This window comes from Acomys minous (genome assembly GCF_964271855.1).
Source record: "Acomys minous genome assembly, chromosome: 11".
Taxonomy (NCBI): domain Eukaryota; kingdom Metazoa; phylum Chordata; class Mammalia; order Rodentia; family Muridae; genus Acomys; species Acomys minous.
In genome coordinates, this window is record NC_140492.1 from 79,638,263 (window position 1) to 79,666,214 (window position 27,952).

The following is a 27,952-nucleotide window of genomic DNA, read 5'->3' on the forward strand; positions in this document are numbered from 1 at the left end:
TGCAGGTAAAATTCAGTATTATTTAAGCACTCAAAGGAAAAAAAGGGGATGCTGTCTGTAGACATGGTGGAACATCATGCTTAGTAGCTTAGATTACAGGTGTCTGTCAGCTAGGAGAAGAAATTTTGAGTATGTCCTTAAAGAGCTTTCAAAGATTATTTTTGGCATTTATATTTTTAACTCTAAAACCTACAAAGGATCATATAAAATTATTTGTAAACGTTTTTATTTGTGTATGGCTACAAAGGGCAAAACAAATGTCTTATGGCTTATTTCAGCTAGAAACACATAGCAGTGAACTGTGAGTTCCTGTTGGACACCTAGTGATAGACTATTGGATAAACTTAAATAAATAATAGGTTAGCCCATGTTTTTCCTTATGAGGAATAGCTTTGACTTGATATCATCAATTCTGAAGTGCACTGGCTGCTAATAATTCAGTAGACTGAGCATCTGCAATTGTTCATGCTGTTCCTGTCTTGATTTAAACCTCAGTCTCTAATCCACTGCAGAGCTGGTGGTTTAATGTTGCTGTTACATTCTTGATGTGACCACATTAGTTACCAATACCCTAAAGAAACTATTATAGATGGCAATATGGATTATGAAACTGTTATATTACTCAATTAAGTAGTACCTAATTGCCATGAGTAGAAGGATACTCTGAAGATACCATTAATTGGACCATGGCTTCTGAAACTGTTATAGTACTCAATTAAGTGGTATCTAATTGGCATAAGTAGAAGAATGACTCAAAGTCTTTTATTTATACTGACTTGTAGACCTAGATCTACACCTAATAGTCTTTAATTGCTAATACGGTACCATTTATAGAATACGTTCATATGAATTGCCTTCAAAATTGTCTTGATGACTGGTTAAGCTATAGTTCTCCCAAAGTGGCCAACATCATTGGTAGTAGAATCAGGGCGAGAAAGCCCTGTGTTTATTTCACCATTCTAGTTCCTTCTAGTTTGTTAGGACGATGTTCTCGTTAGAACATTGTGATACTCAGCATGCTTTCTTATGCAACACAGGACCAGTTGCCCACGAATGGCAACACCCACAGTGGGATGGGCCCACCTGGGTCCATCTATGTCAATCATCAATCAAGAAAATGCCTCACAAAAAAATGCCTACAGGACAGTTTTATAGAGGCATTTTCTCAGTTGAGATTTTCTTCTCCCAGATGATCCTAGCTTGTGTCAAGTTGACAAAAACATAATCAGCACAGAAGTTGATGATGTATAATCAATAATCCATAACTCATCTGTGTTCAGCAATGCCTTCCATGAAAGAGGTATGACTAGCAAGAAGCCTATTAGCCACGAAGTAACATCCCCAAATAGAAATAAAGACTATGCCCAAATAAGTGATTTTTGCCATGAGGAAGGAACTTGATAAAAAGGTGTATTTGTTCTAAAATGCAAAAATCTCAAAGGAAATTCTATTTGGGTTGTTGCATCTAAAAGGACTTACAGAAATACAGAATTCTTTTAAAGACCATTGGAGTGATACATGTAAATTCTAAAGATAATTCCAGTTGGTAAATTGATCACCTCTGTCAGTAGTGTAAGGGTGAACTTTAAATTTCAAAGCATCCCTTACTTTATAACAAATTATTGATGTGTTAATGGGTAAAGAAACTTTTATTGTTAAAAATAAATAGTAAACTTGGAAGTAAAATTAGCATGGACTACTTAAAAGTTTTTCAAAAAGCAATTAGAAAATTCTAAATTCAAAGACAACTTATTCTATAAAAGACATGGCCATGTATATTTTTTCAAGAAGCATTTCTTTTTTTTTTTAAGAGGCATTTCTTTCTTTCTTTCTTTCCTTCTTCTTCTTCTTCTTCTTCTTCTTCTTCTTCTTCTTCTTCTTCCTCATCTTCATCATGATCTTCTTGCTCTTTTTTTTTTATATTCATCTTTTGGTCATCATATGTGAAGATACCCTAAAACATAATTGGTTTTGGTCTGGTGCCAGTAAAGGAAATTATTTTTTTTAAGCTATATTATCTGAACCATCCTTATTCTTACCTTTATGGGTGGTAACAGATTTTACTGAGTTGAAAAAATAAAAACCATGGTCTTTTCTGTAAGTTCACGTGAAGCACAATGAACACAGTTTGCCATAGTAAGTGCTATTAGGAATAGCCCTATTTTCCACTGGGCAGGAGAAGAAGCTACTGAGATCTAGAGCACAAGTGCGAAATAGGATGAAGAACCTACAAGCAACATGGAGTTGTACAAAAGAGTGGCCGAGACACAAAAAGTCTAAAGCGTAGCGTAATGAGCTGGCATTTAGGTATGGATAATACTACCCTAAAACTTAAAAAACAAAACCTCCCTGCAGAGACCCGGGGCAGAGTTGTGGATGCGGGTTCTCCACTGTCCCGTGCTCTCCTTTTCTCCTTTATTTTTCCGGCCTTTCTCTGCTTAGCTTTTCTTCCAGCGCTTCTTGCTTTCTCCCTTCCTTCCGGTTAGTTACCCCCCGCTGTCCTCTCGCCCACATCCCCCTCATCCCCATCCCATCACATCTGTCTGCTCATGTTAAGTGGCACAACACAGAGCCCAAGAGAGACACTCATGGGAGTTAAGAGCTCAGGTCACGGGGCCAGCCGGAAGGAAGGCCAGCTCTGCTGTATATGAACTTTAGTTAACATCCAAGTTTCTCTGAACCCCACTTTCAATTATTATAAACTATAAATATTTTTTAAAGAAAATTTAATATTGTGCCTTTAGGCACAGTTTCTCTAACATATTACAATGTTTAAGATATGTATAGAGTTTCTATTTGGTTTTTTTTGTGTGTGTTTGTTTATTTGTTTTGATTTGTTTTGGGTTTTTTTTTTTTTTTTTGAAAGCCATGGGAGTAATGGGAATGATTCAATGTTAAATAAAGGAAACGCACTGGTGGTTACACAATGGGAAGGTTACATAATGTAGCAATGAAGGTGTCTTATAAAGTAAAAGCTCAGACACTGGCTATAGAGGAAAATTTTGGGCTCTGGGCTCCCTGAAGAATAAGGAAAGAGAGAAACTATCAGGATCATGACTCACATCTTAACTTTTTTTTTTTTAATATCACACCCATTAACTGCTCAATATAAACTCAACTGTTTCCCGTACTAAAATCGCAGAAACTTTCTTCAAGCCCTTTCACGGCCTGATATTGCGTAGTGTGACCCGTAACCAGAGTGTAGTGCAATGCGCGGTTCACAGAAGCCTTTCTTCTGACTTCCCCCCCATAGAGGCTTACTACAGCACCAAAACGCCGCTCACTGAGTAAAAGTAACTCCGGCTACACACAGAATTTAGACACAGACAAATTCTAATCTGAACTGTGTAAAATGGCATCTTCTTTCCTTGTGGCCTTAAGGAGATAATACATGATATGAAGTGCTCTGATCTGGGGGACAGAGGCATTAACCCTTCATGTGCACGGTCATTGTCAATATCATCACTAATGCCACAGCTTCTGCTCCATGCTTGGGACCTGGCCACAAGCAACTATTTGCTGTAAGGCGACAAAGCCGTAGATCAAAGCATGCTTCTCTGCAATGGTTTGGCCAAATTCCCAAATAAAACTTAGAAGATGTAGAAGAGAATGTATTTCCTGCAGGCAACATTCCATCAATATCCTTCCCCCTCACCCCCCCCCAAGTGTTTTTTGGTAGGGAATGGGCAGCAAGCAGGCAGTAATACCCTCTTTTGGCAAGTACTTGGAGTACAGATAGTCTGTTGCCAGTTAGGGACAGACCCTGCCTTAAGCCCGAGCTGAGGTGGGAATACAGTTGACAAGTATTTTAAAAGTTGAGACGCCTAACCAAAACAGAAGTCTGTAAAAACGCCACCTCGCCTCCACATGGACATGGGCTGAGCAAATGGGACCAAGATATATATTTTTTTTCACAAACTTCAAAATTCTATGCCAAAGAGCATTAGTGTGATTATTTTAGCCTGCAAAAAAAAAAAATCTTAAGGAGGGTGCCACGAAGCTCTCACTGTGGTGGGAGCAGTGGAGGTCTCCCTTATGTTTTCCAGGGCATCCTCCACCAGAGAGTGCCGCTACCCAGTATGCTTTCCTGCTCTGGGTGGCTGGCTGTAAACCGGGGAGGGGATCCGCTGTGCCAAACTTAACATTTGGGTTTTAGAATGATTAATCTTCATCTTTATGTCTCAATATGTGTTAAATGGTAAAAAATACTTTTTTAAAAAAAATCACACCTACTTTGAGAGAATAAAGCTTCTGTGTTAACTCACAAAGGAATGGTTTTTAAACGTTCTCTTTTGCCAGCTTACAGCTCAGTCAATAATGACAAGTCATTAAGGTACAAGTTAAAAAGAAAAAAAAAGAGAATGGTAGGAAATCATTGGGAATTCTTATCCATCAAAACAATGTTCCCACACACCTAAACTCAAGAAGACATAACAGGCCCGTACTATGGGAGCCTTAACTAACAAACCCCAGAGAATCGTATATGCTCCAGACCTGTTTCCTCTAAAAAGCCCCAGAATGAACTATCTCTAAGCATGCTGTTTATAAATGCTTTCTCTTAAAGGCACAAAAATTAGTGGTAAAACACAATGCCTCCACTCCACCTGCCCCTTAAAAGGAATTAGGGGGAAACTAACTCAGACCACCTAATGATGTAGCAAGATTAACAACTTCAGATAAATGGGGCAGCGACCCTGGACTTCCTCTAAACTTTAGAGGTTCCCTAGATGAGTGGACAGCTAGCCGGCTCGGTAGGTAAGTGCCAAGCTGGTTGATGTAAATTCAATCCCAAACCACCAGATCTACATGATAAAAAGAGAGAGATCGCTTATGCAAGTTTTCCTTTGACCTACACACATGTACATACATACATATGCGTATATACGCACACATACATGCATACACACTAAGTATAATTTTAAATTTTTAAACAGTAGTTTAAAATAGATGAGCATCCTATGAGGACTAGAGTCTGTCCTTAGGTAGATGTAATAGCAGCAGCATATTCCTGAAGGTTTTTTTTAATCATTGCAAAAGTTTATTCTGAATAAGTGTCTCCTTGTGAGCAGCGTCTTGAGAGCCAAGCATGAACACTGGATAACGAACATGGGGCAGATTCTCACACCTCGTAAAACTGGAGAAGATACCTACCTAACAAACCAAGGGTTGGGATCCTGACCTCACTCACCATGTTTACTGGACTTTTAAGAAATGTATTTACTTATTCCCTCCCTCAGTGTTCCCAGTGGTCAGCTCCCATGGGGGCAATTATGAGCTCTCACTCAAGGTTTTCACTCTTTCCAGAACCATTAAGAGAGCTGGTGTAGTTCACCATGCATCCCAGAGGCTTTGTGGAGAGCATCCATCAAGACAACATTAAGGGCTTCACCCCTACCCATTTTCTAACAAGGAAAGGAGTCAGGCATGGTGTCTGAAGATAACCTTTTTGCTAAACGTTAATGCGTAACAGAAACTCACTCACATCTGTGTGGTTTACTTGAATGTGCAAAGATCATGAAAATATTGAATCTGGGAGGAACTTGAGTGCTGGCCTCAAAACTCAGTTCTCTCTGGTCATTGCACTGACATCAAATAAGTACTAGGAAAGGCATCGCAGCATTTTACTGAATACATGTGGACTAGAGACAGTTTTAATGGCCTAGCAGGTTATTAAAAAAGAAAAAAGGAGCCATCCTTTCATTGAAGTCTTTTATTCCCTCCCCCCACATTAAAAAAAAAAATTGTGCTTCTGGAGATTGAAGCCAGCCGGGGTTTGCAAATTTTAGGCAAATGTCTACCACAGAGCTACATCTCGAGTCCTTTTGCGTTTTTGTTGACACAGGGTCTTGCTAATTTGCACAGGCTGGCCAAGGACTTGTAATCCTGCTACATCCACCTCTCAAGGAGATGGAATGTGTCACTGTGCCTGGCATCTTTCCTTTGTCAAACAAAGGGTACAGGTGATGCCACTAACGTTGCTTCGGTAGTCTCCAGTGGGAAGCCTATCATGTGTGAACTGTACCAGCACTGATGATGATGTTGGAAAGAGTGAAAACCTGTGGTGCATGCTCAGAATGGTCCACCATATGAGTTGATCACTAAAAACTCCTACAGAGCAAGTAAACATGCGGATTTCAGGATTCTACTGCCAGAGATTCTAAGCATGGCTGGTAGCCTTTGTATTTTTTCAAAAGCTCTAAGAATTACACTGAAATATTAAATTGTCTTTTTACTATCTATAATACAGGTACCCATGGAAGGCCAAATTACACTTCTGTTCTGAGGGCTCAGTGATTCTATCATAACTTAATTTATTGGGTGGTTTGTTTGTTTTTTTTTTCTTGATAATAGCTTCAACGTTAGGTGGGATTTCCACAAGTGGCACTGAACATCCACTAAGCTTCTCTTCTTCTTGATGTTGGTGACATAAAATCTAGAGATTCTTTTGGAGCATAGTAATATCAAAAAAATATATAGCTAAATCTGTCTTGCACTGACTTGATCCCATACTCTTGATAGCCGGGCCTACATTCATGGTCTACCTAGCAGAAGCCAGAGGTGAAACTAGCCACACATAGTACAGTCACTGAAGAGGCCGCAGGATTTCAGAAACAGGAGACCTATCAGCTCTAGAGACTGCAAGCTCGTGGGCCAATGGGTCCTAAAGAAGGGCAGTAGCTAGCACGCACTTCTGGTTGAATAATTATGCGAAAATAATAATGAAGTGATTAACACACTTTTGTTGTTGCGGAACAGTATTCATGACCCTGCTGTTGACGTCATTGTGATGCAGATCATAATCAGACACATAAGACCAGACTTTGCCTAGAATTGAAGTTTACGCCCTTAGAAGTCGAGCTGGACACTGTATTTGTAATCCAACTACACTGGAGAGAAGCTAAGGCGAGAGGACCATGAGACCGAGGCCAGCCTGGGGCACTTAGTGAACTTCTGTATAAAATGAAAATTTAAAAGGCTCAGGGATAGGGGGTAGGTGCGTAAGAGACCGGCTCCAAAACTGGAAAGGATAAAGAAACAAAACAAAAGCTAAAAATAACTCAAGATTAGCATTATGCTATTTTGTGAAGCTGTCGGGGCAGGGGGTGGGGGTGGGGCAGGTGCTAAGAAGATTTTAGCCATCGAAGGACAACTGAGTGTGATGTACCAAGTTCCAGCCACTTTTGTGGAGTAGCCTGAGATAATTTGGTTTATGCCAACATGCTGAGTCTCCAGGGTTTGAAAAGAGAAAGGTTTTTAAGTAAAGATGCAGGATTTCTCTCTTGTCACTTTTCAGAACAAGTTATCAATAACACCCATTTCTATTATAATTTTTAATTCTTTGAGAATTCATACATATGTGCAATGAAATGTAATCTTACCTACCTTCTATTTGTACCTTTTACACCTCTCACTGAGACCCTCTTCCTTTTCACAGTTTGATACCCCTCTAAGTGTAATTTGTCCTGCCCACGTGTGCTTGGGCATGGAGCTGCCCCCTGGAGCATGGGCAACCTACTAGTGCTCACACCTTCAAAGAGCAAAGATTCTCCCTCTCACGTCTTAACTTCAGGACCTTTTATCTTTGACAAAGGCTTCAAAGGAAGAAAGAGGAGTTCCTCTAGCCAATTAATAAAACGATACCCTTAAATCATATAACAGTGTTCTCTTAAATTTGACAACCCTTAAAATATATACTTAGTGTCTTCCCACACAATCTAGGAGAAAAGGTGTGAGTGTTTAAAATAGTGCCTCCTTTAAACCACCTTCTTTTTTGGAATTAATATTTGGAAGTAGAGAATTAGAATTATTCCTACTTACAGCACATCATCTTACACTCACATTTTCCTTTATGCAATATGGGAACAAAAGTATACCTAAAATTGGTAAGAAGGATAAAGTTGGATTCTCCATTAGAGATTGGAAGTATATATAATTATTTCTTCATAATAATAATTTTAGTTAAGATTGTTTAAATTGGGGTGGGAGTGAAGCACACACTTTTCTTGCGGAGGACCTGAGTGTGAGTCTCAGCACCTAGCTAAGACAGCCCACACCTGCCTTTAACACTGACTCCAGGGGATTCACTGGGCCTGAGACAGCTCACACCTGCCTTTAACTCTGACTCCAGGGGATCCACTGCGCCTGAGACAGCTCACACCTGCCTTTAACACTGACTCCAGGGGATCCGCTGGGCCTGAGACAGCCCACACCTGCCTTTAACACTGACTCCAGGGGATCCACTGGGCCTGAGACAGCTCACACCTGCCTTTAACTCTGACTCCAGGGGATCCACTGCGCCTGAGACAGCTCACACTTGCCTTTAACAGTGACTCCAGGGGATCCACTGGGCCTGAGACAGCTCACACCTGCCTTTAACACTGACTCCAGGGGATCCACTGGGCCTGAGACAGCTCACACCTGCCTTTAACACTGACTCCAGGGCATCCACTGGGCCTGAGACAGCTCACACCTGCCTTTAACACTGACTCCAGGGCATCCACTGGGCCTGAGACAGCTCACACCTGCCTTTAACACTGACTCCAGGGGATCCACTGGGCCTGAGACAGCTCACACCTGCCTTTAACACTGACTCCAGGGCATCCACTGGGCCTGAGACAGCTCACACCTGCCTTTAACACTGACTCCAGGGCATCCACTGGGCCTGAGACAGCTCACACCTGCCTTTAACTCTGACTCCAGGGGATCCACTGGGCCTGAGACAGCTCACACCTGCCTTTAACTCTGACTCCAGGGGATCCACTGGGCCTGAGACAGCTCACACCTGCCTTTAACACTGACTCCAGGGGATCCACTGGGCCTGAGACAGCTCACACCTGCCTTTAACACTGACTCCAGGGGATCCACTGTGCCTGAGACAGCTCACACCTGCCTTTAACACTGACTCCAGGGGATCCACTGGGCCTGAGACAGATCACCACTGCCTTTAACTCTGACTTAGGGGATCCACTGCGCCCATCTGAGACAGCTCACCACTGCCTTTAACACTAACTCCAGGGTATCTTCTGCTTCTGGAAGCCTTGGCCACCTACACACAGTCACACAGACATACACAAAGAAGTAAAAAATAAAATAAATCTTTAAGAAAGCAGTGACATTAAAATTATTTGATTAAAGTTCACCTTCAAACCTTATTTAGGTTTCACGTTAATAAAATTCTTGAAATATATTCATAAATACTTGCATTAATCCTATGTAACATTATTTCTCTGGAAGTGAGACACCAGTAATATTTTATGAACTTTTAATACGTATTTTATGATAATTTATTTACATTACATCTCGATGGTAACTCCCTCACTCTTATCTGTTGCCATCTTTGCTCCCTCTTCCACCCTATTCCCCTCTCCTAGACCTCTGACCAGTGGGATCCTCCTCTGTAATTGTCTGACCACAGCCCCTCAGGTCTCATCTGGATAGTCTGCATCGCCTAACTTTTTATCATAATTGAAGTGGTATTTCCTTTCTACACGTGAGGGAAAGTATCCCATGAGTAATTATTTAATATTTATGGATATGTACATCTTAGAGAACAAGTAACTAAAAGTTTATACAGCTACAGTATAAATTTATGTACATACATTTTATATCCATATAGACTGTGTTGCATCTAGGTGTGTACCTAATAAACATATTTGTACATACCTATGTAACCTGAAATGAGTCTCTGTTTATTAATGAATTGTTGCTATGTGAAAATATGTATAAAGTGTCCTTGCCTTATGAGATAAATCATAGAAAACATCATTCAGCCTTGTTTATAGTATCTTTTTCTGGTATCATTTTTACTTCTCCTCCCAGTTTGTGCCAGTTACCTTCTTTTCCTCAAAAAAAAAAAAAAAAAAAAAAAAAAAGATGGAATTTATTTTCATTTTCTTTGATTTCAACTAATGCCAAGGTGAAAACAAGGCTCTGAGCCAACATTCTTTTGATTGTTAAGAGTCAGGCAGTGCTTCGTTCCTCACACAAGACTGAGTTAAAACTAGAGAGCAGTCACATCCCCACTCTCAGTAAGAACCACGGAATCCGGTTGCACGAGTCTGTCTTTGTTAGTGTGAGAAACGGGACAAACACCGGCTAGAAAGGTGGTCAGATCTGTCTCAAACACGCAGACATGAATTCAAGCAGTAAAGGGTTCCCGCAGCACAGAGCTGGTTAAAGGGGAGCCGGAGTCTGCCCAGTGCCATGCAGGACAAAGCCACAAACGTCTCCCAGGGAGACGAGGGAATAGCTCCATGTAAGCTGATGGTAAAACACCGAGCCAGTGTAACTTGCAGCCATTGATAGAGAAAATGAATGTGGATATCTACCCAGCTCACCTGCTTTTCTATGCTTGGTGTAATTTACTTAACTTATAAACACATGTGTTAAGCTTTACTTGTGTGGGGGGAGTGGTACCGTCAGAGATGCTTTGTAGCTCTCATCAGAAAATACAGGATTATCCTAGAGTTATAGAAGTACTCACATAAAAAAAATGGTTGGAAGTGGTTCTCAGATTTATTTCACTAGCCCTGCTGTGTTCAGCAGTTTTCATTTCTATTTTCTTGATGTAATATACTGAGAAAAACAAACCCAACCAACCAAAGGGAGTTGCTGACTGTTGCTGACCAGAAAAATAAAACAAATCTCCTCTTAACGTGTCTTTCCACTCTATTTGTGGGTGGAGATAGGGGGCCCGCTTTATTTCCTGATAGGTGGTGTTCCAGGTGACTTGGTAATAGAGAGCGCAGTGGACTGCAATGAAATCCCAACTCTAGACTCAAATTAAATGGCCCCCAGCATGATTACCATGTAGGAAAACATCAAAACACCACCACAGTCACTGGAGTTGCTATCTTCTGGCCAGGGAAGGTGACCTTGCCAGCTTGCTTCCCGTTCTGTGGTGCCAAGATTTGCTTTCATTTTGTTTTACTTGACCTATTTTCTTTCAGGATAATAATCTAAGTTATTCTTCCTTTTTCTGATTCTTTTCATATTTCAAGCTGGGTTTCCCTTGTCAGTTTCATGGTGGTGGTGGTGGTGGTGGTGGTTTTCAAATTCTCAGTCATATCTTTTCAAGGAGTGAGTAAACTCCTTGTGTTTTGTTTTGTGTTGTTTTCTTTTCTTATTTCAAAGTTGATCCAATTTTGCATGGGAGTGAAAAAAAAGTCACATAATTGTTTCAGCTGCCTCATCTGCCCGTAGAGTTTGCTTTTCAGGTTATAATTAGTGATGGCTGATATTGATGTTTGCTTTAGGTGTTCATCAATACCCTTTCTGATACTCCTCTGAACTCAAAAGAGGAGCAAGGCCCAAAAGAATCCTGAAAAGATAGTGTTGTCAGTGAGCATTTTAGATATTCTGAGACTGTTGGCAGGACACAGCAAGATTGTTGTGGGGGATTTTTCTTCCTGGCCCCAAGCTCGCAGAATAATGACTCAGACTCAAAACAAATTTATAATTATCTAGGCCATGCAGCTAGGCTCATTCCCTGATTAGATCCTAAATTTATAACCCATTTGTTATCTTCTATTGTGGCTAGTTACCTCTGCTCAGGTACCATGCATCTGTCCTCCTTCATGTCTTTCTGGGTGTATTACCCATGCCTGGCTCTATCTCAAAATCCTTTCAGTCTGTTAGATGTCCCACTTCTTATTTCCTGCCTCCACTATTGGCCATTAGCTTTTTATTGACAGGTGATGCTTTCATACAGACACAAGAGATTCCTTCTACACAAGATTTGTAGCCATTTGTTACTTCAGCCTACTTTCTCTTAATTGCTTGTGTTAGGATTTAGGTGGATAAAATTTATCCTTTCGTGGGGCTTCAGAGACGGCTTGTCAGATTTGCTTCTCTTTTGGAAACCCTAGGTTCAGTTCCCTGTTTCTACATGTAGCTCACAGCTCTCTATAATGCCAGTTCCAGAGAGCCAATGCCCTCTCTGTCCCCTATGTGCACCAGTCACACACACAAAGTACATATACCCATATGCAGGTGAAATACTTATATACATAAAGTAAACATATATAATTAAAAATTACCACTTTAAAAGGATACATCTTTTCAGATTACAGTCACTCTCTATTCCCACCTCCACTGCCCGGCAACTACTTTTCTGGTTCTATAAAGAGCAATTTGCCTTTCTGAGCATTTTGAGCAAATAGATCACATGTTCTTCTTATGCGGCTTCTTTTACTTAACGTATGTTTCTGGGTCCATGACATTAAAGGTGCTAATACATGTCCTTGTATGTAATCGTGGAATAGTGTCCTGTGTATGGAGTGTGCATGCTTGATGACTCATCACCCGAGATAATCATCTTCACTGTTTCCATTTAAGGAGTATTATGAATCATGCTTCTGTGAACATTTATAGACAAATCCAAGGCCTGATGTGTTCAGGTCTGGGGGACAGGTGCATAGGAGTAGAATGGTTGGTTAGTCTGATCGATTTACATTTGCCTTTTAAAGAAATTCACCCAAGGGTTTCCACACTAGCTCACTACTGAACATCCCAATCAATTAGGTGTGAGGGTTCTGGCTTCTCCATATATTCACCACATACGTTGTAATATTGGTTTGATTGCAGACAAATTAATGGCTGTGAATAGCATCTCATTGTGTTTTAGTTTGCATTTCTTTAGTGATTAATGGTGCTTACCATGTTTTCATGTGCTTATGCATATACTTTTTTGGAACCATGTTTAAAACATACATTTGTACGTATATACATTGTACATACATATAGTATACACATGTATATATGTATGTGTGTGTGCATGTGTGTGTGTGTGTGTGTGTGTGTGTGTGTGTGTGTGTGTGTGAAAGGAGAGAGAGAATAGGGAGAGAGAATAAAGATAGAGAAATTGCTTTACGTTCCAAATCTATAATTTTTTTCCTTCCCCAAGTGTTTTTTCTAGATTTTAATTCTATCATCCATTTTTATTAACCTTTGAATATACTAATTTATAAATCTTAAATATAGACTCATGCACGACCCCTACTCATTCCTATAAGTAAACCTTACCATATCTCTGTGTAAGTCTAAGGAGTACGAAGAAGGGGATGACAGTTTGGCTATAACCTAATAGGTTCAAGCTGTATCACCTCCTGGTTAGAATGTAAACTTACAGGGAGGAATGGGAGGATACAAGGGATGGGCTAACAACGGAGATGCAATATGAATAAATTAATAAAAAAATAACACCAAAAAAAGAGAGAATAACATTTTGCTTTGTCCCCCTCACAAAAAAAAAAATAGCCATCTATCTACTAAGAAACTGTATCTTCCCCTGAGTGGATGTTAAGTTCCAGTGTCCTGTAAAGCCCTCCCTGTGAGTCAAGATCAAGCAGGGCAGCCTTTGATTCACTGCTCCAACCATGAGTAAGTCACCCACAAGACACTGATGACCATTATACCCAAGATGTCCCGTAGAAATAATGCTGCTCAATACCCTCTCTTATTTAAATATTTTGAAATTTTTAATTATTCAGTAAAGTTCATCACAGTAAAAATCTGGAAAAAATACTGGAAAATAGAGACACACGAATGTCAGTTGAGAATCATATATCTGCACTGTGTGCCCCACAAAGTATGTCCAGTTGTGACGGGTCAGTAAAAGGAATGAGATTTTACAGGCAATCAGCTACAACAACAAAAATGCCTGAAAGATAATACATGTCAGCATCATCATGTCAGTGAAGTGACATCCTTCTTTTCAAACTATGGGATGCTAAGCCATAAGTCATAACAGGGACTATTTTGGCTGGAAATGGCAGGAAAATTTTTTCTCTTTTATAACTTTTATTACGCTGGAATTTTTTTTTTATTCTAACAGTTTGACAAGAGCTAATTACAATGTGCTCATCTGTTTGGTGGACTAATTTGAGCCATCGGGCATCAACACCAAAGCCATGCAGAGGCACTGCAAATGATACTCCACGCTTCCTTTGCTCCAAGAATTTGTACTTGCTATAAAAGAAAACAGATTTGGACAGCCCTGAAAAAGTCGGGTTGGGTTTGAAGAAAACATTTCAGAATTACATTAGAGCTGGCCTACAAGTGAACTAAAAATACCTGCTCATCTCAAGTGGTCTTGGCCGTGGGCCTTTCCTTTTACTGTAAAAGTCAGGCTGTTTGAACAGTTGGAGTTCAGATTGCTTGCTGTCTAAACTAGTGTTCTCTGATAACTTCTGTTGCCACTGAAACCCAGGCGCCATCGCATTGAAGGAAACGTTTAGGTGTGTGGAAAACAGCCAAGAGAGATGTGCCCATAGTGTCCAGCCTTTAGGCTTCCCATGCAGTGAGAGATGAGCACTAAGATCTGCTCAGCAATGGGAGAAAGACATTCGCCGGTAAACATTACGCAGCAAGGCTAAAAGATGGAGTGGAGCGAAGAAGCCTGTTAAAGGCAGCCGAAGACGAGTATTTGAATTGCAAAGAGGAATGTTCAGACATAGCTGGAGCTGCTAAACATAACTCTTGAAGTTTTTCCAGAACACAGGGATCGTTGGGGGGGAGGGGGAGAACGAGACCAGTGAAGGAGAAAATTAGAAAATTATAAGACAGAATGGGAGATGAAGCTGTGGAAGCGGGTAAGATAGCTGAAATATATGATATTATTAGGTCTTAAATCTATTCAAGGGGGTGAGAATTTAAAAACACTTTTTTTCCCCTGACATTGGCTCTGTGTAATTTTAGGGTGAAATGAAGACATTAAACACGGAAAATGAACAGTCAACAATAACCGCAAGTTATACCATGAATGATTAAAAAGAGAGATTAGACATCAGTAGCCTAGGAAAGAGAGTCATGATAAGTTGAATAAATCTGAGTGAAATAATTTGAGTGGAAAAGGGAAGAATGGTGCCGAGCATCACAAAGCTTGGCGGAGCGCGCCCCTTTGCAACCAGCTGCTGAAAGGAAACACCACCGTGATCATCTGCTATTTTAAAGGCATTCCTGTTCAGTGAGTTGGAAATGGGACGATAAAGACTGCAGGTCTAATTTTTAAAGTAGTGTGCATCACAGACTTCGCGAACACGTGTTTGGCTCGTTAGCACAGTCTCCTATTTCCTGGCACCGTCTATAGAACAGAGGGAGTTTCCTCCCATGAGCAACTGAAGTGCCAGCTGTTGCCTTAAATATTGTACCTGTTCATGACAAGATAGCTTTAGAGCCAAAACTTGAGCTTAGGATAGATTGAACATTTTGTACATCAGCAAACATTGGTGTAGAATGTACGTACCTAGACACAGCATTTACATACACAAGAAGGGGGAGTTGACCAACAACCTGCTTCACAAATGGTGCTGGTAGCAGATTCATTTCTTTAAAACATTAAAAGATAATTGTGTATAATTGAGCTCTGTGAATCTTTATAGCACTTCTGAAACCTTGGCAACATAGAGAGCAGGTAAATTAGCTTGAGATTATCCTTAAATCTGTGCTCACATTTAAAACAACCACTTTGTTTGCTAGTAGGCTAAGAACTCAGATAAGAAGTGCTCTCAGAACGTTATTTAATTTCTTGATTATCACGTAGATGAAAATGACATTTCCCTGGCACTGGAGGTAGAAAAGGACAACTAGAAAACACTCATCTAAATAAAAACGGAATATGGAGCATGTTCGGAGAGATGAGCCGGCCTGAAGCCCATTTATCTATGACAGACCATATCTCGTGGATCCAACTACTCCTCTAAGGACCCTGAATGCCTCCAAACCACAGAGCAAGAATATTCCAGATTTAACTATTAATTCTTAAGTAAAGCCAAAGGTGTTTTGACATTGATTCTCAATTTGGTTTAGTGTTCAGAGTGACTGTGACTCAATACCATAACCCCCAGGGTGTAAAATAAGGGCGTACTTTATTAGTTATCTATCTTTGGTCATTTTAAATACTGTGCATGAAAATAACATCTGGGGAAAAAAAAAGAAAGAAAATAACATCTGGGATACCAAAGAATAATTTTCCTGAATCCTAGTTTTGAGCGCCAAACTTCTGTGACTAACAAAGGGCAAAGTGACTGTGTTTGATGCTGTAACAGACCTTAGAAACCAGCAGCTAGGGACAAAGTCTCATGAAAGGGACCCTCAATAATCAATATTCCCCCCAAGCAGCTATGAGCATTTGTTGCTTTCATTCTACATCCAAACGTTGACCAACACTGACGTCACAGTTTTATCACTATGCATGTGTGTTTGGTATGATGTTCATGCTGGACATACTCTGGCTTTGCCTGTGTGGCAGTTCTTAGCATTCTCAAAGCACATCCAGAGCTCTTCACCTCAGACTTTGATAGAAATGATACAAAACGTCATTACGACTTGCAAGCTGGAAAAAAAATCATCTAAATAATAGCCACCCAAGCTTGTGGCTGGCAGCCTCTATTGGTGTAATACCTCCATCCAGAGAACAGTATGATTGTGTCTGCCTTGGTGGATGGCACCACGGTGGAGTGGTTTGGGTCCTTTTTATTATGGATATTCCTCAGACTGCTTCGGTGGCTTGTATGTGACACGTCTTCAGAGGAGAATCCTATTCATCTGTCACACTTGCCTCCCTAATAGATGCAGTTAAGCTATACTTTAGCAAATTCATGGACACATTAAGACTGTGGACCTTAAGTTTCACATAGCAGTGTCAGAGGCTCAGTGCTCCATCTCACAAAAGCAGGAATGGAAACTTTCTGACATGTGTATCTAAATAATCCACGTGAATCTAGACAAACAGCATTTTTCTTCCGCTGTCAGGAAAAACAAGCCAAATTACAGGATATACATTTTAATCTGACATTACCAACAAGCCAAGCAGCTCCCCTCTTGTTTTCCACACCTGGCAGTAAAAACTCAGTTTCGTGAATAGAACCGGGTTCGTTGAATCTCCCGACACGTCTGCCTAGCGGGTGTTAGGAATCAGTCGTAGATGGTGCACTTAGAATTTTTCTCCAAAGACATAAAATATCCATTGCTGCCCAAAAACAATAGAAGTCTCATTAGCTTGCTATCAGGGCAAAGCTAGTAGAAAAATAAAGCAGTTCTCGTTCTAAGGGTGCAGTTCAACATGGCACCCTTTTCAGAACCAAGCCCCCCTATGCTCACAGGAAGCGGCAAGACAAAGCGGGGAAGACTAAGTAGGTCTCCAGAAATCACCCATTTCTACTCACTATTCAGGTCACAGAGTTACCCAAATAAAGCAAAGCCTCTCTTCATAAGAGCAGCCCATAATACCTCGAGGCCACCACAGAGAGGCTACGGCTACAGCAGGGGTTATCAGAGGGCCTTTGCCGTCTCCCTTGATAAACGGAGGCCGTGTAAGAAGTTCCAATGGGACTGGCAGGAAATAAAGACCTTAGGCAAGCGGCGCTTCAGTCTTTCTGCTCAAGGCAAAACCGCTCTCTCCCAGAACAGTGAGTTTAGGAGACTCTGGGGAAGTGGTGGAGCTGGACTGAACTCAAAGGTGAGTAAGTGAACATTGGGCCTTCCCTCTGGTCCCACTCCTGAGTATTTTAAATAAATAACTAAGCACTAACAGATGAAGAGAACATTCTGTGCGAACGCTGATGAGTTTGCACACCTCTTCTCCACTGTTGGCTTACTCTCAATCCTTGAATCTGGGTCATCAGTCATGCCATTCTCTTGGAGCTGAGCCAGCAGCACGAAGGCACCACGCACAGAGACCACAAATTAAAAATAAAAATACCGCAATGGTGCTCATTGTACCATCTCTTTCTATGGCGTTGCCACATAGCTCTTACTCTTGGAGCCACTATTAACTCTGAGTTCCAGGGTCACACAGCACACACACACACACACACACACACACACACACACACACACACACACACACACACATACACACACCGCATATATTTTTTAAGTTAGCTATAGACTGTACATTGCCCACACAACTATAGGCAGTGTTTTTCCATAGGGAACGCTATCAGCATTTTAGGCAGGAAACCCCTTTATTGAATAAGAGCTTGCCCCCATTTCTCCAGTTTTCTACAAGACTGCCCCATCCACTAAACACTGCTGTACAACTTCTCTTTCCTAGCCACTCACTGGTAGCCAAAGTCGCCTCTTATGTTTCTAAAAAAAAAGTGTACTGGCCAAAGAAAGCACTGTCCAGGAAGCCACATGTTTGGAAGTCGGACTCTGTTCCTTCCTTTCCTCTTTTCTTGGCCAGCTGCAAGAGCTGATGGAGGCCATGCATAGACAACTCTCAACAGCACTGCCTTGTAGCTTCTCGCTCTACGCCCTTCAAGCAAGCTTCTAGAGCAGGAATTTTACCCCTTAGCAAATCTGATGAAAGGTATTTCAAAAATCAAAGTAAGGTGTTTCAGGGCCCGCTTCACACACACACACACACTGTTGCTTTTGTGTTTAAGTCCAGTTTTACTGCTACAGAGGAGACCATTTCCTTTTAATGGTTCGTTATCATCAGTTGAAAAATACATGTATAAGAACATTGAAGGTCTTTTCATTTAATCATTCCCTCAATAATACATTCTGATATTTGTATTTTCTGAGGCCCCTCTCACATTAGAGAATATTGTCGTGACAAAAAGTTCTGTGTTAAAACAAAAAGTTGTTTCGTGTTAATTCTTATAAGCATATAGGCATCTTTGCAAGTTTTATATTTCTGTACTCTGTTTACCTTACCCAAACTGTGTAATTTTGCATGATAAAGAAAACAGGAAAACATTAGAAGATGAAGATTGGGTTAAAAAAAAAGGGTTAATATTGTAAAGATTTAAGTGTAAATGTGTGTTAAGTTTGGGAGAAAAATGAATTTAAATTAGGAAAGGAAAGGATTTTTCTAAAAGGAACCTGAAATAATTGTTTTGTAGGAGAGAGCCTTTCCATATAGGCAGGATTATTTTCCTCGCTTCTTTCTGAAGAGATAGTCAAATAGAGAATCTCATCTCTTAATTAGAAAGAAAACTACGCATCAAAGCCATCTCATCACTGAAGAGCTAATGATCCGCAGCTGCTAGTCTGAAAGGGCAAGCTTTCTTCCCGGAACAGTAGGAAGTGTTAATCATTTTCGATGAGATTTCTTTTTAAAATATACTGTAGTTTGCAAAAGAATAGGATATTCAATATTCCAACTTAAATGATTTTTTGAAGTGGGCTCCCCCAGGGTACTGCCGTGTGTGGCACTGAATGATCACGGAGCACACACATCTTCCACTGCACTTCAATGCAGCCATCAATTGGTAGCGTGGTGTGAATGGTTTGGTCCTGTCTGGGAACTCTTAAACTCCCAAGCTCAAAGACATAAAAATCAGGCCCATTAGGGCCTCTCTGGAAATGGTGTTGCTATAAAATCTTAATATTCTGAATCATTCACTTGACTTGATATAATCTGCCTTGTTTAATATAATACCCTGCCTTCAGCTGCAGTCTCAGTAGGCAGGTTTTGTTTGCTTAATCTTCACGTGGAAAATGGGTCTGTGTGTGTGTGTGTGTGTGTGTGTGTGTGTGTGTGTGTGTGTGTGTGTGTGTGTGTGTGTGTGTGTCTGTCTGTCTGTCTGTCTGTCTGTCTGTCTGTCTGTAAAAATGTGATTGGCTCATTCAATTTCTAGTCTTTGCCATTGCAGCCACCTTGCTAACCTCCCCTAAACATTTTGGACAGATGAAAACCCATTTAACAGAGACTTTGCAAAGAGCCCGAGCCATGGGAGAAAGGGAAGAAAAGGAGAAAGGAACCCACTGCGAACACCTCACTCCCACCGGCTAGTTTTTGAGCCTGTTTGCTCACCTTACCAAACCTTTGCCACACCACCTGAGCACTGCCGTTCTCTTTCCTCGTGCTTGTGCAGAAAGTAGTTATCCCAGAACAAAGCGGGGATGGTTGGCTGCCTCAAAGCCCCAGCCTTGCCACAGAGCTCTTCCCTTAGTCTGCGGGGGCTTTGCGAGAAAACTACTGGACCAGGAGTCAGGGTGCCTGGCTCTGCTACACGGTAGAGGTTGCTTTGCGTCACACCTCAAAGGCCTGAGCCTTGGTTTCCTCTTGTGTAAAATAGACTTTGCAACCTCCAATTCACGACATCTTCCACACAATGTCATACAGAGTGCCCGTTAGGACAAATTATATTGTTTTCCTTTCAGAAAATGGAAAGTGAAAAAAGCCATTCTGAATATCTATGATTAAGATTCACAATGCCTCTAACATGTGACCCAAATAGGTACTGGAGAGCTGTATTTTGTGACAGGGATGTGAATCCTGTAGGCTGAAAATCATGGTTCAGAAACACTATATTTGAATTTACACATGAAAATGCAGTCCATACATAAGTTCATATTCAAAAAATTGTTAGTTCAAAGCAAGTTCTCTTTTATAAGAGAGGCATGAAGTTGTTAAAATTGTTAAAACTTTTAGGCTAACAAGATTGCTTACCAGATAAAGGAGCTTGTTCATAAGCTTCATGGCCCAGGGTCCACCCTTAGGGTAGAAGAGAACCAGTTACCCTCAGCTGTCCTCTAATCTCTACTCACTCATGTTTACACATGCACACACACATGCACATATGTACACACACGTACAGAAAATAAAAATATTTAAAACCTATGTGTTTTAACCCTATATTTCACAAAATTGGTAATGTGCTTACTATTAAAATGCAATGTATAAAGCTCTAGATTTTTCTTGTGATTACTAGTAAATATTTTAACTGTAATATCTCTGTTTAATACAGATTCTCTCAAGAAACACATACATCCTCCAAGAAATACCACTGGTCTTCTATAATCAACCACCCAGTCAGCAATTATAATATCCACTTACAGGATTGACTTATGCAGTCCATGTAGTTTTTCCAGGAATACTTTTTCAATGGATGCAAACAGACACATACATACACACAGGCAGGCAGACAGACATAGAGAAAAAGAATAGAAACCAATTTCCTTTTTTAAAATTTAAGTTCTTAATATAGTGACTGATTCCTCTGCACATTAGTGACAGTAGGTTTTCCTTATTTATTCTGGTTGTTGGAATGATTGAAATGTAAAGACTTTGAGCAGCCTAAGCTAGAAATGCATGCACTTAGACAGTGCTTAGTGATAAAGCACTGTATACACTGTACTAATTGGTTTTCTTAGTGTTTTTGACAAAATACCAGACAAAAAGCAACTCTGTCGAGGAAGCGTTCATTTTAGGTCACAGTTGAGAGCGACAGCATTTTATTTGTACTGAAGAATGCCTGGCAGTGGTGGTCACATTATCTGCAGTCAGGATGCAGAGATGGCTGAATGCCAGTGGCCCATGTACACAGACACACCCAAAGGCTTGTCTCCTGAGTCATGTCAAGTTGACAGTCGAGGTTAATCATTAGACATACCTTGCCTCATTTGCTCCCAACAGCTATCTTATAAAAGAGGCCAATAGAAACTAAGAGACAATAATTGACTATCTCAACATCCATTCTGATGCCAAAATGTCAAAAGATGAATTAAAGCCCCTTCTTTGGGCTCTTCTGTTGAAAGTCATATTTTGCCATAATACATTGTCTCCATGGAGATAGATGACTTACATATCAGTTAGCTTTTGCTGTTCATACATGGCTTCAGAATTCCAAATAAAGCAAGTATAATTCACCAAGGCATGCGCCTGAAATCGGCACTCTGGACCAGGTTTGGTTGGGCATTTCTTCAGGACCCAGCTGTACTCACTCAGGCATCTTCTGTCAGCTTCTGTTCAGGAAAGGGGTTTGGTTCTCTGACTTTCAGCTGAGGTGATCAAGGTGATGATGTCACGTAATTTTAGGCTTCTGTTTTAATACTCTGCTCTGAACCATAAGAAATAGCACGTTCCATCCAGTCTTAATCTAAAAGGGTATCACAGAAGTCATGGATACAATGAGATATGAACACAGTAGGGATGTTACCGCATACAGTCATCACAAATTAAATGTAAAAGCACTAAAATGTTACCCATGATGCCATCACTCCTGTGGCTTCATCACAGCCCTGACCCTGGAAGCCATACAAACTATGGGTAATATAGGAAAGGTGACAGGCTGAAAAAAAAAAAAGACAGAAATTGATATGTAAGAAAAGCGAAGGTGTTCTGCTTGGTAAGCACCTTTAGGTGCCAAGCCTTAGACTAATTCCATTTCAACTCTGCAAAGTAAATATTAGAACTTCTATTTTTCGAATGAGAAAACTAAAAGAAATCCAGAAGCTGTCCAAGGCCATAGAGCTTAGTGACAGGGAATCTCGGATGCCCCTGAGTCTAATGTGAGCGTCTATGCTTTTTCCATCTCCTCTCACTGCAGCAGCTCCTCCAGGGATGTGATAACCAGAGCTGACACCAAGGCCTGTTGGAAGGGAGCCTCTAGCATCCTTCTAACACACAGGGCAATGCACAGGCTTCTCAGTTTATTGGTTAGTTTTTTGTTGTTGTTGTTGTTGTTTTGGTGACAGGTTCTCATGTAGTTGAGGCAAGCATCAGACTTGCTAGGTATCTTGAGGATGACCTTCAACTACCAATCCTCTTGCCTCTACCTTCCAAGTGCTAGAATTAGGGTATGTCCCACCATGCCTGAATTTACTATCATTTTCTCTCAGTAGACATTGTAAGGACTGTTAACACTTTGACTTTTATCTCATTAAGACCTCTCCTGTGGGATTTTAATTATAAACCAAAACAGCTATCCTACAGTTTGAAGAAAGAGAATCAAATGCTTGAAGCATTTACAGTTTCTAATGACCTAGGATAGCCAGTGCACGGTTGGGTGTTTTATGTGTAAATGGAAGCTTCTATAGTATGAATGTGAAATGCCGAAAGCCCAAGTTAAAAAGTACATACCGGGGATAGGATCCAGGATGCAGAGGAAAAGCTACAGATTGTGTGATGGAAGAAGGAAATAGGGAAAGTATTCCAAAGGGATGGAATTGAATAAAATCAAGTACTGCATTAATTTCACTTTTGCCTAAGGTAATATTGGTATCTTTTGTTCCTCTTTCTGTGTTCCACATAGAAAAAGGCAGTTCTAGAGTGAGCTCAGGACACATTCGACACCTTATGACGTATATTTGGAGTGTGTGTTGGGGGTGTATTTTTATTCCTTAATTTCTTCTTCCATCTCATTACTGTACATTGCTTTTGCCCACTGTCAAATCAGCAACAAGGACAGAGCCAGTGTCAGCTTGGCTGTGGTTTTTACCAGGAGCCTTCTTTGAGCATCTCTAATGTGAATATAATTTCATTATTGATTTCTCCTTCCTCTGCCTTCCCCATATCCATGCTCTGGTGGGCATATGCATGGAGCACTTTGAACACCACATAAATGCATGAGAAGTGTTATATTGGTTTTGAGTGCTGTATTTCAAGAGAGCCAGTGATAGCTTCATTTGGATCTGAGAAGAGAATGATGTTAAAACTTTTAAAAAATATGCACAAAGTGCATCTTTTTACCAACACTTGATGTAATTGGTGACGTTAAAAGACTAGCATGTGTGAAAGTCAGTCCCCACTCTCCACTCAACTGTGGAGAATGTCCTGTCCATTGGCTAGATTGGGGTAGGGGTTTGAAGCCTGTATTGTCCTTGGATGGTGCCATAGTTTGAGCGGGACCCCTGGGCCCAAATCTGCCTATCAATGACTTTCACACATACTCTGGTGCCTCATATTTGACCACGTCCCCGGGATGGGGAGGCCTGGTGGCACTCAGAGGAAGAATAGCAGGCTACCAAGAAGAGACTTGATACCCTATGAGCATATACAGGGGGAGGAGGTTCCCCCTCAGTCAAAGTCATAGGGGAGGGGAGTAAGGGGAAAATTGGAGGGAGGGAGGAATGGGAGGATACAAGGGAGGGGATAACCATTGAGATGTAACAAGAATAAATTAATAAAAATTTTAAAAAGACTAGCACGGTATTGAAAGAAGCTTGAAGCAATAGAGTCACTCTGACATCAATGATAAGACATAGCAAAATAGAATATGCCTCTTCATCAGGTTGATGTTATCCCGGCAGGGCATATTTGTTAGTCAAATCTTCTGAATCCCAGCCATGAGGGCACAACCCACTGAAGGGAGTGAAAACACAGGCGTGTGAGAAGGTCCACAGGGAAAAATGGATGCCCCACAACAATACGACCTCACAGGAGGACAGCAGGATAGAGGGAGAGTCCTCTTTGGGAGAAATGCTAAAGGACATATTTGCCAAAGATAGAAAGTTCTAGATCCATCCCACTTTATAATTGTGGTTGTACTTTCCTCAAATCTGCTAGTTTTTGGCAGTGGTTCTATGGTACTTTTATTAATATAAATAATTAGACTGCTAGATAATTTGGTAACAATTTTGGATCCACTTACTCTAATTAGAAGGAAATATTTACCGTTGGACACTTACTATACCAAATCATCTTCTAAGCACCAGATGTAAAATTGTGAACAAAATGAAGTGTTCATTCTGGTGACTACTTGAATGTTACAATAAATGTATCAAGAACTTACATGCGCCGCAATCAAAAATAATTTCCCCTTTACATGTAATTGTTACCTATCCAATTTATCTCAGTTTATTTCCTGAAAAAAATAATTATCTTTACAAAAGCACATTTAATAATACTAAACACCAATTATAAGTCATATGATTTTTTTGTACACATTATCTAAATTTCAAAATTAAATGGGAAGATTTTTTTTCTAGAAATCTTCCTACATTTCTGTGGAGATTAAAAACATCTCCTAGTTTATACATTGAAGGACTTGGAATGATTCTTATTCTGGGGGTTGAATCTTGGCAAATAATCACCAAGATGCATTTCTTAGGTTACTAAATGATTATTGTACATATTGGGATCCATTTGAGCTGTGATTATCAGAAATCTAGTGAAATATACAATTCTCAAAATATTTTTTAAAATCTGATAATTTTCTGGGCATGTTGTGAAGTGTTTTGCTTATATTTGCCTTCCCTCCCCCAACTCTTCCCAGAACTCTCTGCCTGCTCACCCAAGTTTGTATACTGAAAAGACCCAAACCTTTCAAGACCAATGCTTGTTACCCATGTGTGCTCTTCCACTGGAGTGTGGCTGGGCTGCACTCTTAGAGAAAACTCTTCCTCCCTCTCCCAGAAGCTAACAATTGCCAGAGCTAGACATGGGCTTTCATGCCCGCCTTCCCATCCCTTGATAAGATTTTGTCCACCTTATGCTTACACAGGTCTTGTGCATGGTGTTGCAGCTGCTGTGAGCTCATGTGGGCTGTGGACCTGCTGCTTCCAGAAGGCACTGTTTCACTGTGGTCACCCATTGAAGTGGAGCAGTAATACCACAAAGCCATCTGAGATTTTAGAAGAGAGATGTCAGAGATGATTGTGTTTGTAGACCTCTTTATAGATATAAAAACAGGCAAAGTCACCTCGTAAGGCCTACAACCTGAGTTTTGTGTCTCACAGGTGGATGTTCTCTCTGCCCTTTGAACAGGCCTAGGCCCTTGATTGATGGTTGGTAGGAAGGTATCAGGGAGCACTGCTGCTGACATTAGTGTCACATGACCCTTCCCCTAATGCATGGGCTATGAAATAAAAGCTGTGTGTGTGTTACTCTGACCAGTCGACTAAAATTCCCACTTACGCTGCTGCTCAACTAAATCTTAGTAGGCAGACGGTGTTCTGATTTCCAGTCAATAATTAGTTAAGTTTCTGAGCATGTGTATTTGCCCACATCCCAAGCACTGTATTAACTATTCAGTTCTCACCACTCTAAAGTAGTACTTTTGTTGTCCCCATTTTATGGAGGAAGAAACTGAAGGCATGGCATGAAAATTATAGAAAGGTTACACAGCCCTTAGCTGTGGGTAGGAATCCTGCTCCTAACCCCACCTGATTTAAGGTGACCTTAGTCTGATAGCAGGAGTCACAGACCCAGAGAATTTAGATTATGTGTCTGTCCAGGCCCATAAGTCTGGTGAGGAGGTGGGTGAGTCACAGTTTATGTCTCAAATCCTGTTGTTTTACAATGTGAATGTGCGTAGAATGTCTCCATCTGTCACCCCAAGTTCTAACCCTGACATCTGTCTTACAGTTAAAGATAGTTTGTTCACATAAGTGGTATTCAAAAACTAATACAGCAGCCATGTTAAAATTTCCTTAGACCAAAGTGCTCGGCATGTTAATTTGCGAATGTTTGACCTTCTGTGTAATATGGAATCATAAGCCAACTTCTCTTCACACTTGTTGGAAGCAATGCTTTTTTCATAATACAAGATCTCTGGGGCTCTGTGGTGCAGACATGGTATTTTCATCTGCCTATTAAGCTTGTTCTATTGTATTTTCCAAGTGAGGTTTGTGGAAAGAATATCCCTGATGTCAAATGGTGATTCATTCTTTATGATTAAGACAGACAGAACAGGCTATTCTGATAACACAGTGAAGCTCATTTAGCTGCCTTTAAAAAGCACCAAAACTCTACTTTGTCTAACTGAACAATAATTTCACTGGAGGAGGAAAATTAAAATGGCTTTTGACAATGTACTGATATCAAGTTTTCCTTCACAGAAATTAAACAAAGCAAAATCTTGCCAGTGCTTTTTTAGAGGTCAGTTATGCTTTTAGCAAATGGCTTCAAAAGTCCTCAGGGCTTTGTTTTCTAAGACAAATGTTCCTGTTGCAAAGCACTTAGTTTTGTGGGGTTTGAGGTAGTGTGGATGACAGTCCACACAAGGAAATTCAGACTTGACTCATGTCTCTTTCTCTTTTATGTCCCCTCCAGCTCTTTCTCTTCGTTGTGTGGAACTTTGAGCTCTACATGATACCACTGTTGTTGCTGTTGCTGCTGACATGGAATTACTTCCTAATAATATCAGGGAAAGACAACTGGCAACATGACACGGTAAGTCTCTACATTCTTCACGTGGTCTTGTCCTTCTCCCTAAGCCATCTGACAAGATAATGTTGAATGTAGACTTAGGAACCAGAAACTCTGCCTATAAATATTCAACGTTGGAGGAAGGTTTTGTAAGATCAAACACCATGACACATTGCTCTTAACACAACATGAAATATCCACCAGTTTCCAGAATGATTCAGCTTGGGAGAAACTAAGGTAGAGAGTATACAAACTGAGCTGAAGTTCAAAATCATTACTGCCTGTGACTCCAAACCCTTATTTTTTTCATGCTCCTGTTCATTTTATGTCTTAATGGATCCTTATTTAAGACATAATGACACAGACTTAATAATCAGACCAAGTTAAGGGACTCTGCTTAACACGTTCTCTGTGTAAATTGTCATTGGAATAGAGGGTTGATGGTTGTAAGTCTGGTTCTTAGTGCATTAAAGAACCTTAATTCAGCAACAACAACAGTATGTGTTTATGAGTTGGGTATTTTATGATACTGACTTGAGGGTGAAGACCTCTCACTTGATACCAGGAACATTAACCTAAATATATACTCCCCTGTGACTTTTTGAAAGTTCTTAGAATGTGTGGGGCAAGGATTGAGAGCTCACGTGACAAGAGCCTTGGGCGCTGCCTGTTGGTCAGGCTTGCTCCTCTTGTGTTGTTTCAGTCACTGCCATCCTAGCAAACACACCAGAGTTTTTTTTTCCCGCGTGTAACCAAAGGGAAGCAGCATCTTCTCCAGGCCTGATATTTGCATTCGTGTGCCCTGATGAGCAGCTGCTGAAAGACTTTGAAAGTAGAGGAGAATCTACTCTGTAGTTACATTACCAAAGTTCTGGCTCCATTCGATTTATACTCAGGAAATCTTTAAGTTATTCTGAGGATCTCAGAATCAGGAATATTTCTCCAACAACTATGTTCACAAAAGTAACAGAGTTATTTGATCATCAAGTCCAAACACTGTAGTACCGTTCAATAATTGATACGAAATGGACTCATTGACTTACCTGTGGCAAAAAAAAAATTCCTTCAAAATATTTTTATCATTAGAATAAATGATAAGTACTAAATACAACCACCAAATACATAATA

At 40.5% G+C, this 27,952-nt stretch overlaps 1 protein-coding gene across 8 annotated transcripts in view; it reads left to right on the forward strand.

The window, feature by feature from the left end:
• Positions 1 to 27,952, forward strand: part of MCTP1 (multiple C2 and transmembrane domain containing 1) — a 566,686-nt gene that overhangs the window by 438,865 nt on the left and 99,869 nt on the right. For all 8 annotated transcript variants that reach the window (XM_084800400.1, XM_084800402.1, XM_084800401.1 and 5 more), the window contains one exon: positions 26,729 to 26,848. In XM_084800400.1, the coding sequence (XP_084656526.1) occupies positions 26,729 to 26,848 (120 nt within the window). The remainder of the gene's footprint in view (positions 1 to 26,728; positions 26,849 to 27,952) is intronic.